At 37.0% G+C, this 19,839-nt stretch overlaps 1 protein-coding gene and 1 long non-coding RNA gene across 2 annotated transcripts; both read right to left on the reverse strand.

The window, feature by feature from the left end:
* Positions 1–5,575: 5,575 nt before the first annotated feature.
* LOC144040646 (natterin-3-like) lies at positions 5,576–13,142 on the reverse strand. Its single transcript, XM_077555014.1, has 4 exons — positions 13,089–13,142; positions 12,884–12,955; positions 11,413–11,928; positions 5,576–8,521 (listed from the first exon to the last, which is right to left on the reverse strand). The coding sequence occupies exons 1-4, from the start codon at positions 13,140–13,142 to the stop codon at positions 8,114–8,116; spliced, it is 1,050 nt and encodes a 349-aa protein (XP_077411140.1). The 3' UTR covers positions 5,576–8,113.
* A 1,155-nt stretch (positions 13,143–14,297) lies between these two features.
* On the reverse strand, positions 14,298–17,499 carry LOC144040324 (uncharacterized). The gene is made up of 3 exons (XR_013289693.1): positions 17,331–17,499; positions 15,792–15,857; positions 14,298–14,554 (listed from the first exon to the last, which is right to left on the reverse strand). It is a non-coding gene; the product is annotated as an uncharacterized LOC144040324 (long non-coding RNA).
* Positions 17,500–19,839: the final 2,340 nt, after the last annotated feature.

Below are 19,839 nucleotides of genomic sequence, written 5' to 3' on the forward strand. Positions count from 1 at the left end.
TGTCGGCTGGCCTGCGTACTTTTTGGGGTTGGAGTTTCACAAAAAGTGGCTAGGGAGACGAAAGTCTCGACTTTCCTGTTAAAACGGCTGCCTCCGCGACCTGACCACAGATAAGCGGGTGGAAAATGGAGGGATCTTGAATTTTATTGTCTTGTACCATCTAAAAGCCTCCTGTGTGTACAAGTGTTTGGAATTAGCACTGGTGCTAAAAGCAACACATGCGCTTTGTATAATGTTTAATGATGTACATACGAAGTAAGTTGATTGATTAGATGGACTGTGAAGAAACTGACTTTTGATGCAAAGGTAAGAAAGTGTGTGATTCACATCCAATGTAACATAAATGATTTATCATCATTAAATTAATTATTAAACCCAATGTTTTCTGACTTCCTCTGTGATATTATGTGGGTCTTATTGGGTTGAAAAAGGAAATTAATATAAAGCAGGACTAAAATAGGACATCATTTAATGTAATCATAAGTTTGGTTATGACGCAGTAGTGCAGCACTGCCTCCATCCCTCCCACTAAGATGAGTCTATAAAGTCAATAAAACATGATTGGCATCCATCAGGCATAAAAGAGCAGTTTTCAAAATTTGCGGTTTGACATTCTCCACTCACAGTCAAGGACATTGTAAGACTTTTTATTCACACAAAGTTACTCACACATTAGAGTGCAACAAACGAAAGTTTAAGCCGAATTCTGTATATTTATGAAAAATAAAAAAATAAAAAATAAAATTATATCTAGCGCACAGCAAAAATGAATAGCCAACTACTGTGACACTTTCACTACACAGTAAATTCTGTGGAGTAAATTTGACTCTATTTAGAGTGGGACCAAATAGACTCAGTTTTAGAGTAATATTTACACTTAGAAGAGAGTAAAATAAAGAATTGGAAAATAAATAAAAGTCACTCAAGGGTTGAGGAACAAACTCACGACCTTCAGCTTGGGAGACAGCTATAGATGCCCTGAGCAACAGAGCTCCTGCTTTGTGCTATTATAGTGTATCGCTCGTGTCAGCTGCAATCTTCATAACTCAGAGAACATAAACATCTCGGAGCCAAGCAAACAGTAGAAGTAATGTAGCTCGGGAAGGTTGCTCAACCCTTCAGTGACTTTTTTTTCTTCCCAATTCTTTATTTTACTCTCTTCCAAGTGTAAATATGACTCTAAAACTGAGTCAATTTGGTCCCACTCAAAATAGAGTCAAATTTACTCCACAGAATTTACTGTGCAGTCACTATCGTCACCTTCCCCCTCTTGCCCATCCATATGCTGCTCTTTATTGGCCAAAGGTTTTCATTTACATCACAGCCAATATTTTCCCTTGTAATGCAACAAGGAAAAAAAATGATGTGAATGTCTCAACCATCCTCTACACTGATCTCCTGTGATATGTTTAACTAATTTTGTCAATTGAACAGAGGATTTAGCATATTATGACTTACACACTGAAATCCTGCTGACATGTTTTGGAGAGGACAGCCATTAGACTGAAAACCAACTAATGTAGTTCAATCATTGGCAATTTGATGAAAGCAATGAGAAATGCCATTCAGTTAAGACCAAATGTAAGGTGGTTTTGGCATTTGTCCATGGTATTTGGAAAATGTCGCCTTAGTTTCAAGAAATGTGCGGAGTTGTATATTGAATCATCAAATCATAGTCAGATTATCAAAAACATGTCAATTGCAATTGAAAATGTTATGGAATGTGTCACTGTTGAAATTAAATTGAAAAAATCCCAAAATATAATTATAAGATGTGTATATCGGGCTCCAGGAAACAACATTGATGCATTCAGAGATAAAATGACAGAAAAATCCAACTCATCAAATAACAAGACAGTTTGTGTGTGGTGATTTTAACATTGATTTGTTGAATCCTCATGGACAAAACACAAATTGCTTATTAATTTCTATGTACTGCTTAGGACTGTACCCTTCTATTACACACCCGAGTAGGATAACTGTTAACTCTGCTACACTTGTTGATAATATTTTCACCACTGTCCACAAAGGATGTATCACCAGTGGTTTAATCTTAAATGAGAAACCGATAAAGCAGAAATAATAGATATTGTTTACAAATTTGCAGACAAAAGATCCACTGATTAAATTGGATATGACATGTTGATTAAAAAAAAAAAAACCTTGATTGTATTATTAATCCTCTAGTTTATATTTGCAATCAGTCTCTGATGGTGGGAAAATACCCCAAATCAATGAAAATAGCTAAAGTCATACAAATTTATAAATGAGGTGACAAGCATTTGTTTTCCAATTATAGGCCTATATCCCTCCTATCACAGTTTTCTAAGATCTTGGAAAAAATATTTATCAAAATGTTAAATGACTTTCTAACTAAACTACTTCATTTGCTCTGATCGATTTGGTTGAATAGATTGTAAATGCTACTGAAAGAAATTAATATTCAGTAGGCATTTTCTTGGATCTGCATAAGGCTTTTGACACTATTGATCATAAATTGCTCTCGTTAAAAGTTTCATAGGTATGGTATTAGCGGACGGGCCTATGATTGGCTAACTAGTTATTTATGAGAACGGCAACTGTTTGCTTATATTAACAACACAAATTCAAATACTTTTAATGTAACATGTGGTGTTCCACAGGGATCATTTCTTGGACCCTTACTTAATATTTTGTATATTAATGATTTACATTTGGTTACCACTTCATTGAAGGGTTTTATTTGCTGATGACACAACATTTTTTTGTAGTGGGGATCACCTGAAACAACTCCTGGATACAGTTGAGACTGAATTACAAATTGTTAAGAAATGGCTTGATGCAAACAAATTATCACTGCACAGTGGACAACAAACAAAAAAACAAAATGCATCGTTTTTGGAAATCGGGCATCAGATGAACGCAGAAAGATTAAAATTAATGAGGTTGAAAATGATACTGTGACCGAAATTAAATTTCTAGGGGTAATAATCGTAAATTATCTTGGAAATCTCATATAAACTATGTCAAAATGAAAATGTCAAAATGTATTGCTCTTTTATACAAGGCACAACATTTTATAAACCAAAAACTCCCTAAAAATATATTATTCACTCATAGTTACATATATGATTTACTGTATTGAGGTTTGTGGAAATACTTATAAAAGAAATACAAATGCTATTTTCTTGTTGCGAAAGAAAGCAATACAAATTACTAGTCAAAAAGCATATAGAGAATCAACTAATCCACTTTTTATTCAGTTATATATACTAAAATTTAATGACATAGTAAGTCGTAACACTCCAAATGATGTTTAAGGGAAAAAATGGACAGTTACCACAAAGTATCCCGACATTGTTTAAAGTCAGAGACAAGAAATATAATCTCAGAGGATCCCTACTATTTGAAAAACCCAAAATACGTACAAATATTAAAAATCACTGTGTGTCAGTAAAAGGTGTCAATCTGTGGAACAACTGTTCTGAAAGTATCAAAACCTGTAGGTTATGAAGTATGATGAAAAAACTTCGTAAGGATGGTATGATAATGAGCTATACGATGGAAAGATAATCACAGATTTATTTACCAGCATAATGAAGTTGATGTCTGTTGAATGTTTGGTAATGTTTTCCATTGTTCATGATTTCATTTTTCTATTGGATGATCTGTGTTCATTATTGTACTCTGTATTGTTTTACTGCTGTTAGAATGACCAAGGCAGATGGTCATCATCTGAGCCCGGTCTGCTACAATTGAAAATGAAGTAGGGAGTTTTTCCCTACCACTGCTGCCGTTGTGCTTGCTCAGAGGGTATGTGCAAGGTTAGACCTGGCTGTGGAGTGACTTGTTTTGATTTGGTGCGATATAAAATGTACAATTATTGAATTATTATTTCTTATTTTCTTCTATTTTGTAGTGCTAGAAGGGTAGGCACAGAAATGAAAAGCTTTTGCTTCTGCCTACCCCCTTCAGGTTGTATATTTATATATGGAGTTAGTTAGTTAGTTAGTTAGTTAGTTAGTTAGTTAGTTAGTTAGTTAGTTAGTTAGTTAGTTAGTTAGTTAGTTTTAATTAAAAAAAAAATACATTTTTGACCATGTTGAATTTTTAATTTGCCAATAAACCCAATAACATTTTTCATTCATTCATTCATTCATTCTCTGGGCTCCTGGGTTTGCACTCCGCCCGATGGCCCCCGCGGGGCCCGGGGGTTGTGCCCTGGCGCTGCCGAGGCCTGGAGGGTTGTGCTTGCCCTGTCCTGGCCGGGGTCGACGGCTCCCCTCTTTGGTAGAGGTTTTTCATGCATGCCAGATCCACCACACCAGCATCTACCGAAATTCAAACACAATCTGCTTCTTCCTATGCTCGCTGAATCGGTGGAGGCTGATGTCTGTGGATCGCACTCTGCTTCATCTATCCTTCCTTCCTTTCTTTAGTCTTTCCTATGATCTCTTGAGGCCTACTATTTTGTAGGAATTTAGATGATTCTGGGGTTGGTGAAAGATTCTGGTTTGTAACCCTGTGTGTAGTAGTTGGTGTCTGGTCGGTGCTGGATTTCGCTTTTCTCTTTTCTTTGATCACTCCTTGGGTCTCCTGACAACTTCTCAACTCTATCGGGATTCTGAAGTATTCGGTTCAGGGGAAAGGGATGGGATTTTTAATAGGTTTCAGGTGAATTAATGAGTACAAACAAAAAGAAGAATGGCAAAAATAGGGTTAAATAACCTTTGCGTCTAAATAATGTCAAAAAGAGAAATATTGTTGTATTCTCTAAGACTAGAAGGGAATACATTAATAAAAAGGAATGTAATTAATCATGTTGCTAAATAGTTGAGCCAAAAGAGTAAATTCCTTAAATTTATTTATGCCTAAATAATTCAAAAATTTGTCTTAAACTAGGTCCAATTTGTTTACCGAAAATGTAAAATAAAGTAGGAAAAATTACAGCCAAATGAGATTTAATAATTAAAATGATTCAAATAAAATCTATTAAAGTCAAAAACCAAGAAGAATTCCTCAAACCCAATAATGCCAAAAAGCAGTAAATCTACTAATATTAGAAAAAGTCTGAGTAATAAGAGGAAGGATTCTATCATATACTTTCAGCTTTTATACTAAGACTAAAGTCTTATAACTGAATCAAGCGTTTTAATTTACCAGTTAATTCTTCCAAGTTAGCAAATCCTAGTTTAAAATTTACTAAATTTGATTATCAAACTTTAGACTACATTAAATAATTCTATGTATAAATTCTTCTGACAACTCAAAGAAAACATTTCAATCAGATAAAAGTAGGTCTCTATTTCTGATAATCCCTTAAAAGACAATTTTCAAACTAAAGTTATTTAAATTCTTAGTTTAATTAAATAAAGTATTTAAATGTATAAGTTAATTCTCCTAATTACTAATAAGACAAAGTTTGTTAAAAATAATAATTCTAACTTTATTTCACAAAGTGACAATTCAAAAATTGTCAGAATAAAATAGTTTGTATAGACTACTCTGATTGTCTAGTATGCAGTTACTCTTTCACTCTAAAACTATCATATAATAAGCTAGACCTAACTCAAAGAAAGAAGAAATAACTAGGAGAGAATTTTATTTATTTTTTATTTATTAAGTATTTAGAAATAATACAACTGCTCGATATTACACAGACATCACTTCTCTGGGAAATTTCACAGCACGAGCCTGATGCAACTCTTGCAGAGATTACTTATCTAAAACCCAGCTACTGCAAAAAGAAAAAAGAAAGAAAAAACACACAATATGGACGAAAGTCAGTAATTCTTTAGGACTAAATATTCGTACTTACTAGATTGCAAGGGAAAATAATAATAATAATAAAATCCATTAAGTGAGGGCAAAATAAACTTCCAGTGAAATAATCCGTTATACGTGGAAAAAAGTGAGTGGCCGGCTCTCGTTTTCCACGTAGATCTGAACATTTTAAGACAGATTTGGGCAATAGAGGGGGGAAAGTGCTCTGATGACTTCCCCATTCACCCCACTGCTCGAGAGTGGTTCCCCTTCTCTGCCTTATTTCTAAATTTAGCTGTATTCAATATAAGATGAGTATTTCTCCTTTTTTAGTCCTGCGTTCTTACACAGTTGCTGTTTTAGAGACGATAACTGTCTTTTTCAAAGCACTATCACTAACGGGCCTCTACGTCATCTCCCCAATACATCAGCGTGCTCAAGGGTAGTCCCCCTTTGCTGCATTTGTCTTTCTAAACTAAAAAGTTTTAAAACTCAACTCACTTATAACAATATAACTACTCCACTGTTTGGATTAAATCACTTAAAGTTTCACACAAATGCCCTTTATATCAACAATTTCATGTCAAATACCATTTTGTTGAATAAAAAACATTTTTTGGTATAAAATATCACACCTATATGGTACTGGTTATAACTATGTGTTTAAATTGTAAGATAAATGTATGTACACACATGTCATTAGCCCTTTAATCTCACTAGTTAATGACAGGCCTACTGCGTTTCATGGTTTATAATAGAGATTAGCCATTCTTCAATCTTAACACACAAACGAAAGGTTTGTGGACATCTAATCCTTCTTAATAAGAGCAAGCTGTTTCTGTTTATTACTGTGGTGCCAATAAGTTTACTGAGTACACTTTTGGCATCAGCCATAAGCAAATATAAAACGTAATCTATATCAATAAACTCAAATGCTTTGATTAAATGTGTGAGAATCACTTATCTCCTAACTCATTCACTGCCTTGACAGTTATAGACGTTAAAAATTCATTACTAGTGAAGTCATGCGATTAATTACATTTACAAATTTTAATCGCCTGATGCCCCTAATTTTTAAAAATCTTTAGATTTTTTTTTTTTATGTTTTTTTTTAAGAAAATATTATTAAAAATTAGGGTGCCGGTCGGCTGTAATTTTTAAAAAAAAGAATTAATCGCATGATTTCACTAGTTAACTTACAATTAATCACAAATTTTATATCTGTTCTAATACAAAAAAAATTCTAGGTTTTCATACTTTTGTTGACAAAAGTGGGAAAAAATGTTGAACTAATAGTCCTCACAAGGGTCACACTGAAGCCTATCCCAGCTGGCATCGGGCAGTAGGCAGGGTATGCCCTGAATTGATTGCCAGCCTATGGACAATTTAGAGTGTTCAATTAACCTACCATGCATGTCTTTGGAATGTGGGAGTAAACCGGAGCACCTGGAGAAAGCCCACGCAAGCACGGGGAGAACATGCAAACTCCACCCAGGAAGGGTGAAGCCCAGACTCGATCTCACGTCCTCAGGACTGGGAGGCGTTCGTGCTAACCAGTCACCCACCTTATTTTAGTTTTTTTTGTTTTTAAATCACGTCAGGCGATTACATTTTTTAATTGTTATTAATCGCATCACTTCAATAGTTAACTCACGATTAATCACAAATTTGATATTTGTTATAAATGTACAATAAAAAAAAGGTCTAGGTTTTCATACTGTTGTTAACAAAAGAAGAAAAAAATGTTTAAACTAATTGCACTATATTATTCATGCGGGGCCCGTGTGTCGTCCTTTGGCGCTGCCGCGGCCTGGGGGGCCCTGAGGTGTTGCGCTTGCTCTGTCCTGGCGGGGGTCGGCGGCTCCCCTCTTTGGTGGAGGTTTTCGTGCATGCCGGATCCGCCACACCGGGATCTATCGAAACTCAGACACAATCTGTTTCTCCCTCGGGTCATTGAGTCGGTGGAGGCTGGTGTCTGTGGATCTCACTCTGCTTTGTCTGTCCTTTCTACCTTTCCTCGGTTTCTCCTTTGGGCCCTTGGGGTCTCCCTGATTTGTTGGAGTTTGGATGTCTCTGGGGTTGGTGAGGGACTCTGGTTAGTGGCCTGGTGGGTGGTGTCTGGTCGGTGCTGGGCTTCGCTTTTCTTTCTTTTCTTTGGTCTCTCTTCGGGTCTCCTGGCGGCCCCACGACTCTGGCTGGATTTTGAAGTGTTCGGTTTAGGTGAACGGTATGGGATTTTTTTTTTTTTTACACGCACGCACGCACGCACGCACACACGCACACACACACGCACAAACACACATCCACATACAAAAAAAAAAAAAGGTTGAACAATGATGATGACATGTCAAATGATCAATGCTGAGCTCTCTCAAGAAAATAAAAATAAAAATAAAAATAAATTTAAAAAAATAAAGATGACGCCGTTGAAGGTGCCCGATATGGTCGTCTTCCTGGTCTTGCAGTTGCGGTACTTGCGGGTGAGGAGGGCCTTGTACGGTATGTCAATCGTCGTCTTCCATATCTCCATTCGCATCACGCATGAGTGTTTGGGTGGCACCTCCACATTCATGGTCACCAAGCGGGAGATGGTCTCCGCATGGGTGGTCTTGCTGGAGAACTGGAAGGTCATCTCACTGCTCAAACTCAGGTTGCCTGACGACAGTAGCGGGACATTGGCCGTGATGCTGCTCTTGACGCCCATCTTGATAGCCCGGCCGATGTTCCATGTGTTCTCAATCTTGGTAGTCGCGGTGATATTCAGCGTCTTGGTCAACGTCTGTGAAATTTCACATGGGGAATCGTCAAAGTACTGTTTTCCAAATTGAACATGTTCCACAGTTAATCATGACAAGAGTGACAATCGGTGAAAGATTTACAACAATTTTCTGGAGACTTTTTCGCAAATTTCCATGGAAAGTTAAACCGTGGAATTTTAAGACTGTATTACAAAATCAAAAATTTCATGGGAATTCCTGGGAATTTATAGTGAGAGTCACATATTAAATGGAAAAGTATCAAAATCAAGTGAAGGGGTGGAGAATTTCCAGTAAATTTCTGGAAATATATATTTTTTGTAAATATCTTTAGATATTTGAAAGTCAGAATTTTGAAACACTGTATTGCAAATGGGAAATGTTCCAATAGAACTCCTGGAAATTTATAGTAATGAATGGGGAATTGATGGTTATTTGAAGCTGCTCAGTGTAGAAAATGACCCAAAAATATCTTTACAATAGCTTATTTAGATAGATAGATAATACAATACAATATTTAGGAACTATTTTGGATAACTAGTTGACTTGTAATACAGACAAAATTCTGAAGAAGGCCAATCAGAGATTGTTCTTTTTGATGAAGTTGAGGATTTCTCACTTGTGAAAATGTTCTATTCGTCATTCGATGAATCCTTCCTCAGATTTGCAATAATTTGTTGGTTTTGCAATCTCAGCCTGGTTAATAAAAACAAGATAGCAGGTGTTGTCAAGTAGTGTAGAAAGATAACTGGGATTGATTTTATTGATCTCAGCCAGGTCTACCAAACTAGATGTAATTGAAGGGCTAAGGGCATCCTGGCAGAACCCCAGCACCCCCCCTCCACCCTTTTTTTTTTTTTTACAAAGTTTCAATTATTGCCATCAGGAAGGAGGTTGGCCTTGTCTAAGAAGGCAAAGTCCAATCAATACCAGAGATCATTCGTACCATCAGCTGTTAAATTTTTAAATCACTTATGAGTTGTATTCCTTGTATCATGACGACATTTATGACTTGTTTTTTATTGTTTGTTTTTTGTGTTTGAAAAAAACAAAATAAAAAACTGAATTTTTTTACATTATCTGCAATTTAAAAGTATGATAGAGAAACAAATTCCAACACTTCGGCGTACTCTCCAACCGCCTGTTTTAGCTAAAGATATTACAAAGTTTTCTCAGACAACAACAAAAAAACTCTAAAAAATATATGTTACTTTTGTATACTGATAAAATGCATTTAACGATCACGAAATAGGAGACAGACTTGTCTATAGCTCCGGAATCTGACTTTTGGATTCAAGTTTGTGAAAACGTATTTAAAATGACAAAACATTTACATTTACAACTTATCCAATATAAAATTATTCATAGAACACATATTACTCAATATATAATGAAGAAAATGGGACTCTCCGACTCAGACATTTGTCTCCAGTGTTTACAAAACACTACAGACACTTATTTTCATGCTTTATGGTTATGCACTCCGGTTATGTATTTCTGGACTAAAGTCTTAGAAAAACTTTCCGCTATCTTGGACTGTAGGATACCTTTATCTCCAAACTTGTGTTTGCTAGGTGACCTAATAACAACAACTGACTTACCACGTTAACAATTTTAATCTACACTTGCAGCTCTTATCGCTAAAAAAACTATTCTTGTTAACTGGAAAAATGAACAATCTCTGAATATCGACCAATGGTCTAATCTCCTCATAAATCACATTTTAATGGAAAAAAATCTCTGCTTCGAATAAAAACCAAACATCCAAATTTATACAAACATGGTCTACGTGTATAGAATCTTTTAATCTAAATCTGGTTACTTCATTCTGCCTGTTAGTCTTAATCTGCCTGGTGGGCGGGTTCGCCTCCTGCCCCCGGGAGAGGCCCCGCTGGTCGCTCCTCTTTAACTCACTGCACTAGTTTTGCACAATACACTTTGTTAATAGACACATAGGTTTAATAGGTTTTAGGTGAATTAATGAGCACACACTCACACGCACGCACATACTCACGCACATTAAAAAAAAAAAAAAGAGAGAGAGCAATGATGATGACATGTCGAATCGGTAAGATTACCAAATGAACTGATTCTGAATGAACTGAAATATTGAGCTCTCTCTCAAATATTTTTGGGAGAGAGAGCTGAGTATTTCATAAAATAAAAATAAAAATAAAAGTAAATAAATTTCCAGTGAATATCTGAAAAACTTCCACAGAAAGTTAAACCATGGGATTTTTAATGACTATACGTCTGCGATTGGCTGACAACCAGGTCAGGGTGTACCCGGCCTACTGCCCAAAGACGGGTCTGTGACCCTCGTGAGGTTAAGCGGTTCAGATGGATGGATGGATGGATGGATGGATGGATTACAAATCTGAAAAAATTCCATGGGAATTCCTGGGAATAGTAATCAGTTTGGAAGTGATGGCTATTTAATGGAAAAGTAAAACATTCAAACAAAGGGGTGGAAAAAATCCACTCAGTGAGCATCAAGAAAGTCTGAAAATTTAGATGGAGAACTGTGGAAATATTGTTTTCTTAATTGAAAACATCCGAAAGGAAATTATGGGGGTTTTTTTTAGGGAAATTGGGAGTAATTTAGGAAAATTTCCAGTGTGTTTTTAACAACATTATGTCATGTGTTCATACACTTTCATGGGAAGTTAGGCTCAAGAAGTTTTGAGTTTTTGTATTCCAAAATGGAAACTTGCCAATGGAATTTGTAGGGAACTCACAGAGACTTGAGGGTCATTTAATGCAAAAAGATACAATCAAAGGGATGGAAAAGTGCTAGTAAATGTCTAGAAAATTTCCATTGGAAGTTTTGCTGTACTATTTTGAAACCTCGTGTTACAAATTTGAAAAATTCCACGACCATTCTTGGATTTGATAGAAATTGAGAATTGACTACCTTGCAGCGCTCATTGATGATATTGGTGATGTCAATGGTCTGGGGCGAGTTCTGGAAGATGGCCGCACGGTCCAGGTCGTAGCGGACGTTGCAGATGTGCTGCTCGTACGGGTCCTGGTTGATGGTCAGGATTTGGTAGCTCTTGTACCAGTACTCGGAGCCCTTCCACGGCAAGAAGAAGGCCTCTTGGCTCGGCACCACCTTGCCAAGGCCGTATTTGTTCCTGCCCACGTAGTTGGTCTCGTAATCGAGGCACGTCTCCACACTGTTCAGCGGCACAGAGCCGTATGAGCCTTCCTTCCACTCCAGGATCTCAAAGTTGTCAATGTTGGTCAGGATGTCGAAATCAGTGCCATTGTGCTCGACTGCTCCAAAGGGGTAGTGGCAGTAGGGTCCCAGGGCGGGGTTGTAGAAGCCCGGTATGCAATGGTACGTGCACACATAGTCGGTGCGCCCTGTGTAGTGGATGTAGAAGCCCACTGCACCAATGGGCAGTGACCCTTCCCACTTCTCCCACTTTCAGGGAGCCTGCGGGGGAAAGCGAAATGGTTATGAGGAGACTCAATTGCCAGGACCTGACATGATACAGTTTGTGCTCAAAGGACATGTGTGAGCCAGGTCATTCGTAGATAATGTTAAATGAAAATGGAAAAAAAAGTAAAATATGTTGATTCTAATAATAAAATAAATTTATAAATGCTAGACGTACAATTTCTGGAGAAATTGCGTGTGAATGCTGAAAGCTGAATGCTAATATTTGAATGCATATGGAATGTTTTGGAATGCTTTTGAAAAATACTGAAAGAATAATTATGTGAACATTGCAACTTATCAGTTAGTAGTATGATAAATAGATAAACAAATAAATAAATTAAATTAAATCTTGAACCGCAATGAATCTAAGCTGAGATTCAAACCATGATCTCCCATTTAATTTTCAAATGCTCCGTCACACTACCAACTGAGCCACAGGTGACTTGATAAAGCCACTGAAATGTTGTATAATGGTACTGAAGAATGTCTTGCTGAATGCCAGTAAATGTATAATTGAAAATGAATAGGGATTTAGTGGGTTTAAAATGTTGAATAACACTAAAACTGAATCTACGGAATGAGAAATGGGTGTTAAATAATTAGACAATGATTATTATATGAAAAAAAGCTTGGACTAAAATGTGCTCCAAACAGGATTCAAACTGAGATCTTCCACCCGTTTGGCATGTGCGTTAACCACATCACTATTGTGGACTATGTAATTGTATTTATTGATGCGGTATAAAACTTCTGTTGAATTTGCTGAATGCCAAGTTGAATGAGTGAGTTTTTTAATTGAAAATACGGAATCATATATTTAAAAAAACAACTTAATAATGTGAAATGATATTTAATTCAATAGATGTTGTATAATTAGACAATGGCCATTTCTGAAAATGAAATATTTCTCCAACCGGGATTTGAACCACCTTCTTACATGCCTCTGACAGTCAGGGTAGACAAGGGCGGCACTGCCACACCAGGGCCCTCTGCTGTTCTTTGCTTTCCACTGCATGTGAGCAGTAAAATAAAGAAATAAATGATACATTAATTATGTTCCATTTTACTTCTATGCTTTTCAGTGATTTTCTTTCTCAAGCTAATAATTTCAATGATTGTATCATTAAAATAGCTGAATTTACACATTTCCTGTCCAAATGCATGGGAAGAGCAGCTGCGAGAATCACGTGAGTCATCGCTCCCTTCTTGCTTCAACTGAACACGCACACATGCAGGTAGTGAATGCAGGCAAGGTGTCACACGAGATATAAGTGTTTCATCATTAGTGGCTTAAAGTTGAATGACTGTCCCATTGGAAATGAATGGGGAAAATTTTATATTAAATGTTAAATTGTGTGAAAACTGTACATAAGTGGAGTGAGGAAAATTAGTTCTCGGTTGGCATGAATTTTTGAAACAAGTTGAAATTGGAACTGTAAAAACTGAATGTTGTATGTGGAAGATGACCAAGGACAAAAATGTGAGGAGAACATAAAAAGAAAAAGAAAAAAATCTAAATAACATGTGTGAATGCTTTCACATAAATAACCATTTATTTAATAGAGAATGCAATGTTTTTAAATTAAAAAATATATATATATTTTTGAATCATATAATTCCTAAGATTTGACTAATTTGTAAATAACAAGAATGTAATATATATAAATTGAAGTCATAAGAATGACTTCAGAAAAAAAATCAAAAGTTAGGTTTTTTTAAATAACTAGCTAAGTTTTAAAAAAATATTCTTATATATTTGATTGAATCATAAACAAAATTAATCAGTTATTGAGATTTAAAAAAAAAAAGGATGGCTGGACATGTTTAATATACAAAAAAAATTGGTTAATAATCGTGTTATAAACTTATTATTTTCACTTTATTTAACTAAATGTTCATCCAATTATTTTTTAAATCAAATAATATCTCCATACATGCAGGGTACAATATGATTCAAGGGTTATTTATTAAAGTGGAAATACAGTACAGGCCAAAAGTTTGGACACACACACACACACACACACACCCACACACACACACCTTATTCAATGTGTTTGCTTTATTCTCATTACAATTTACATTGTAGATTCTCACTAAAGGCTTCAAAACTAAGAATGAACACATGTAGAGTTATGTACTTAACAAAAAAAGGTGAAATAACTGAAAACATATTTTAGATTGTAGTTTCTTCAAATAGCCACCTTTTGCTCTGATTACTGCTTTGCACACTCTTGGCATTCTCACCTCTGGGAACTCCTTCAATAGTGTTGGAAAACAATTTCAGGTGACTACGTTGAAGCTCATCGAGGGAATGCCAATAGCGTGCAGAAAAAAATCACCAGGGCAAAGAGTGACTATTTTGAAGAATCTACAATGTAAATGGTCATGAAAATAAAGAAAATGCATTGCGTGAGAAGGTGTGTCCAAACTTTTGGCCTGTATTGCATATATGAATGACACAATATATATGCACACTGTAAAACAAGCACGCACCCATCTAACACATGAGACAACATACAATCCAATAACAATAATCAAATAACTCACATTCTGACAGAGCGGCACAGAACCCGCCCACCAGCACGCACAGAAACAGCAGCATCCTCATCTGGTCATCAAACACCACAGTCAACATTTTCACATATTCAGGGCTGGTTTATAGACAATATAGCATGACAACTACTGTACATGCTACTAGTGGGCAGAACTGTGCACTAATTGACTGAATCCAACTGTGTGCTGCTAGTAGCACTGATAACATTAAAAAGTATACCTGTTAACATCTTGCTCTTCACTTGTAGTACTCTCAAATGTATGTTAAATAGTACACTGTTTGGCTTCACTAACACTAGTAACTCATAGTGTGTTCTCGTTGTTCTACTAGTGTGTCCTAGTCGTTCTACTCGTGTGCCCCAGTCGTATGACTAGTGTGCTGAGTGGTGAGTGTGGTTGTTTTACTGTGTCCTTGTCATTTCACTAGTCTCCTAGTTGTTTCACCATAGCCTTGTTGTAGTTCTACTAGTGTGCCCTAGGCATCCTACTAATGTGTTGTGCTTGTTCTACTAGTGTACCTTTGATTTCTATTAGTCCCGCTACTAGTCGTCTACTGGTGTGTCCTAACCATTCTGCTCGTGTGCCCTAGTCATTCTACTAGTGCATCCTACTGTAGTTATTCATTAGGTCCATACTATTACACACACTGACCTCACAAGTAAGACAATTCAGAACACTAGTAGAATGCCTGTCTTGCTAATTTTGTGTGTGTGTCCTTAAATCTACTCATTAACATCTAGAACTTCACTAGTAGTACTAGTGGCACGCAGATGTCTACTAGTGCACAGTTTTGTTACCAGTATGTCAAGTTGCAGCTAGTGCACTTTTCATGAAGCCTACAGTGTTAGTAGCATTGCACAGTAGTTTACTTGTAAGGCTATTGTGTACTCGTCAGCTAAAAGTGGCACAAATAGTGGAAAAACATTACTAGTAAGACAGTTTGAATGTGCTGAATTGTCTCACTAGTGAGGACAAAAAGAGAACAGGAACTATGTGTGCAAAAAGGTGCTTTTTCTTTGCTAAGAGCTTTAGTTAGCAAAGAAAAAAAACGCAACCAGGTGCTCGATATTGATGATGCATGAATCAGTGGTGGTTTATTGTGTAACTGTTAATTCAACAGAGCAGCAATTAAACAGTGCATTATAAACCAGATGGAACTGAACCATTTCAACAGTGACATTTTAATCTGATAACAATCAATTCATGTTTCTGACATTAACATTATGAGGAGTTGATGATGATGATGAATTAATCAATTAATGATTGGTTCTGACTGATGAAAGAAGACTCACCCTGACGGTGTGCTTCTCTGAACTGAATCCTCCTCTTCTGTCCACGCCTGATCTTTTTTCGCCGCACTTTACACCACCACCATAAAGAGAAACACAATTTTAGACACATGCAACACACAATGTAACACGTTTAAGCAGGCTTGGCCTGACCCAACAGGAGGACCTGGGAATTTCCAGGTTGGCCGCCAGGGGGTGCTGTTCATTTTTGGGGTTTGGGTTTAATTCAAAATCAGCAATTAAAATGCTTTTGGTAGACCTATAACCAGGCCCAGAGTGACTCAGCAGGAGTGGCCCGAATTTACCTGCTTGATCCGCGTGAATTATGGACCGTTCAGTAAGTGCATGAGAAGTAAGTGTGAAGCAAAACTTAATATGCCTTGATTTTGCCTTAATAGGTGGAAAAGCACTACCATGTTTAGTAAATTGAGAAAAAATAGTGTTAAATAAATTCTACATAATGGTGTTAAGTAAATTCAACATAATGAGAATTGATCATTTAGCAAAATGTTAGTCATCCAACATTCATCCAATTTCAATGAAATAGTTGTGTGGGACCGGTTGACATAACCGTGTTATTTAAATCTGATGAAGCATTTCTCTCTCACTCACTGTCTCCTCCACCTCCTTCCCCCTCCCCCAAGACCCCCACCCACCCTTGCGTGCTCAATAGCATGTTTGGCTTATGGCTGATCATTTCATTACTATTAATTTAAAATGGTGGTATATGTAATTGTTGGGAATAGTAGGTGACGTTGAGACAGAGAAAAAAAAGTAAAGCCATGCAACCAGATTTGGGGATAATAATAATAATAATAATAATAATAAAAGCATAGTAATTCAAGAATACATTAAAAACAAAAAGAGAAACATAAAAATGACTAGTTTTTAAATGTGACTGAATTTAACATTTGCATTTTGTATTCAATTTTGTGAACCCTGCCCTTGCATCAGAGCACAACCTCCCAGCCCCGCAGGAGCCACTGGCCGGAGAAGCCAACCAAGGACCTCGGAGCGGCCCCCACCAACACGGCCGACGCCCCAATGCGTGTGCAGCAGAAGGGGGCACAGTAGGCCCACACGGCGCCCCCACCGGCCCACAGCCCCCACGATCTATCCCCACCACCAAGGAATGCGTAATGTGTCTATGTATCCATTTACAAGATGCATTGTGTGATACTAGTGAAGTCATTTAAGAGGAGCGACCAGTGGGACTGCACGCAACCAGGCGGAGGGAGGGGTGTCACCAGTGTCATAACTAGCATCGTGTATGACTTGTATGACATCCATTGGCCTGTAACCCATACAATGTAATATAAAACAGTGTAATACACATATCAAATCAAGCTGCATGTTATTGTTAACACACAACATAACGCACATGTAACACACAATGAAACACACAGCGTTCCTAAACGAGGCCCCCACAGATGGCCCCTGAAACCTCGTCAGGGAAAAAAAAATGTTTTTTACTATAGTAACACTTATTGTGTGGCACTCGAAGTATAAAAACATTACTAGTAAGACAGTTGTAACACTTACAGAGGAGTTCTTTTTCCCTGGTCCTTGTAATGTTTGCAGGTGATGATGTATGCAAATTCCAAGTTCCAATACACTAAATTTGTCTTTCAGTATTGAATACAACAAATTAGTACATAAACTATGGTCAAGTAGAAACAACAGGTGGGTGGTACCTCCGTTTCCCGTGGGATCAGGAAGTCAGGCATCCCATCCTCAGGAGCGAATGGGTTATAAATCAGTGGCAGCCCCTCCTTCCCAGGAAGAGCTGCCCATCCTCAAACCTACGTGTCCTTATGTGATTGCATTATTATTAAGTGTCATCAGTGTTATCAAGACAGCCAATGTGATGTGTGTGGGTGTGCGTCATTCCCTCATTATTTCACTTACAAAAAGCAGCTAACATTTCACATCAGAGAAGCAAGCCATCTATAAGGCTGAAAAATCCAAACAACCCCATCATAGAGATAGCAAAAACATGAGGTGTGGCCAAATCAACTGTTTGGTGCAATCTTAATAGAGAACGCACTGGTGAGCTCAAAAACACCAACAGACTTTGAAGACGGTGGAAAACAAGTTTGGTGGATGAAAGACAAATCTTTCACCTTGTCAAGACAAACTCCTCCACAACAGCTGGTCAAATTAAAGAATACTCTGGGTCCAAGTCAACAAATAAGAAAATACTTGTGTAAGACATAGATCTAGGAATCACAAGATATTTTACACTATGTGTGCTTACACTTTTTAAGAGCCCAGAAATAATTGAACAAACTAACGTATTCCTAAATCAGATTCCATACTTTGTTGCGAATTCTTTGCAACATGAAGTCTCCATTTCTTGTAAAATATTTTCAAGGATTAAATTCATGCCTTGAAATGCAGTACTTTCATCATGGCGAGAGAGGGAAAGTCTGTGTTAGAGATAAACCAATGTTTTCTCACGGCCAATAACCAACATTTGGAGCTGATATTTATTTACAATTAAAGTGAAAAATATTGGTGTCAAAAGAAATTTAAAAAAAAATACGAACTTCAACCCTTTACTTTGTTTAAATGCACTTAATTATATGTTTATTAAATGGCTTTTCATATGTGAAACATACTAGTTTGAGTGTTTTTTTTATGTTTTGATGTTCCACTATCCTTTTAAAGGTACAGTGTGTGTTATTTAGTAGCATCTAGTGGTGAACTACTAGAATGCATTCGAAGCGCGTGCATTTTGACGCTACGGTGCCTCAGAGAGACCACACTTTGTAAGCCTACCACCAAATACTACCAATTATTATTTGACGCGAGCGAGCGAGTGACGAGTGACTGGGCAAGCAGAAGTTAGCCGAAGTTAGTGGCTAATAAAAGCAACGAGCTAGTAAAAGCTATGTATGCAACTATGTTCGCTAAGTTCTTCTGCTTCATGTATCCTTAGCAGAAAGATGGTGATGAACCATGACCTGGTGGTGAACCATGACCTATGTAATAAAAATGGTTATTCCTACATCAAGGATTATGTTATATAAAAATGTATGTTGATGTGATGAATTTTTTTTTTTTTTGCATATTATTGAAATTAATACTGGGTTTTTAAAATGAATTAACTTTTAGTTCACCACTAGATGGTGCTAAATTTTACACACTGTCACTTTAAATTGATTTTTTTTTTTTTTTTTTTTAAAGAGCGATGTATGCCGCTATGCTTCAATATATCAAATATCGGCGCCGGCGATCAACCTTGATGCTGTCAGAGAGGAGAAATGTTGCAAAAGATGATACATGTTATGAGGTTAGTTACTTATGATGACAATGTGATAATTTTGCCTGTTGCTATGCAGTTGCTTTGTGCCTATCTTAGTTTGCTCAGTCACTCCTATTTTTTCTATAGTGATTTTGTCATACAGGCCTTTACTCTGTCATATAGAATTGTGCATTTCCCTTGTCTAGAGTTACTGAATGAGACTTTTGTCAGTATGCTGAGGTTAATTAGCCGAGAAATCAGTTCAAGATTTTGGAGTCAAGAACTTCCCGTCCAAGGTTTTTACTTCAAGAACAGCTGCATCCAGCCCAGCTCGCCGCTCTTTTGTTATTTTGTATTTTTCTTGAGAATGACTGTTTGCCAACAGCTGTATCCCGTTCTCTGCGCGTGGGTCCTAATTCCGCACCTCACGTGACAATACATGCCCAGAAACACATTGTTTAAAGAAGTTATGATGTTCTCTGTAAGGTTTTATTTTGTGTGTGAAAGTTTTATCTAGCTTTGTTGAGAAAATGTATTTCAATCAAAATGTAACTTAGTCACACTCGTACGACAATCAGAATTTTAAGGTATTAAAGTGAGCTGGACAGTTGTGTGACAATCCAAGACCTAAGTGCCCTCGGGAGTGGCTGCAATCCATTGATTTCTTTAATCACTTCAAGGTAATTATTCAGGAATAGAGTGACTGAGCCCCGATGGGGGGGAGGACGATGTGGTAGCAGGGCGGGACGCTTTCTGTCATTGGACCACAGCTCCTCTGGGATATATGCTCTGCGGGAACACTCT

Source organism: Vanacampus margaritifer, chromosome 20 (genome assembly GCF_051991255.1).
Source record: "Vanacampus margaritifer isolate UIUO_Vmar chromosome 20, RoL_Vmar_1.0, whole genome shotgun sequence".
In the NCBI taxonomy this organism is placed as follows: domain Eukaryota; kingdom Metazoa; phylum Chordata; class Actinopteri; order Syngnathiformes; family Syngnathidae; genus Vanacampus; species Vanacampus margaritifer.

Coding starts and splice junctions, on each gene's coding strand:
- LOC144040646 (XM_077555014.1), bottom strand. CDS start 13,142: ATGACTCACGTGATTCTCGCAGCTGCTCTTCCCATGCATTTGGACAGG. Junction 11,929..12,883: donor ACCCTGACTGTCAGAGGCAT/GTAAGAAGGTGG, acceptor GCTCCCTGAAAG/TGGGAGAAGTGGGAAGGGTC. Junction 8,522..11,412: donor TCATCAATGAGCGCTGCAAG/GTAGTCAATTCT, acceptor GAAATTTCACAG/ACGTTGACCAAGACGCTGAA.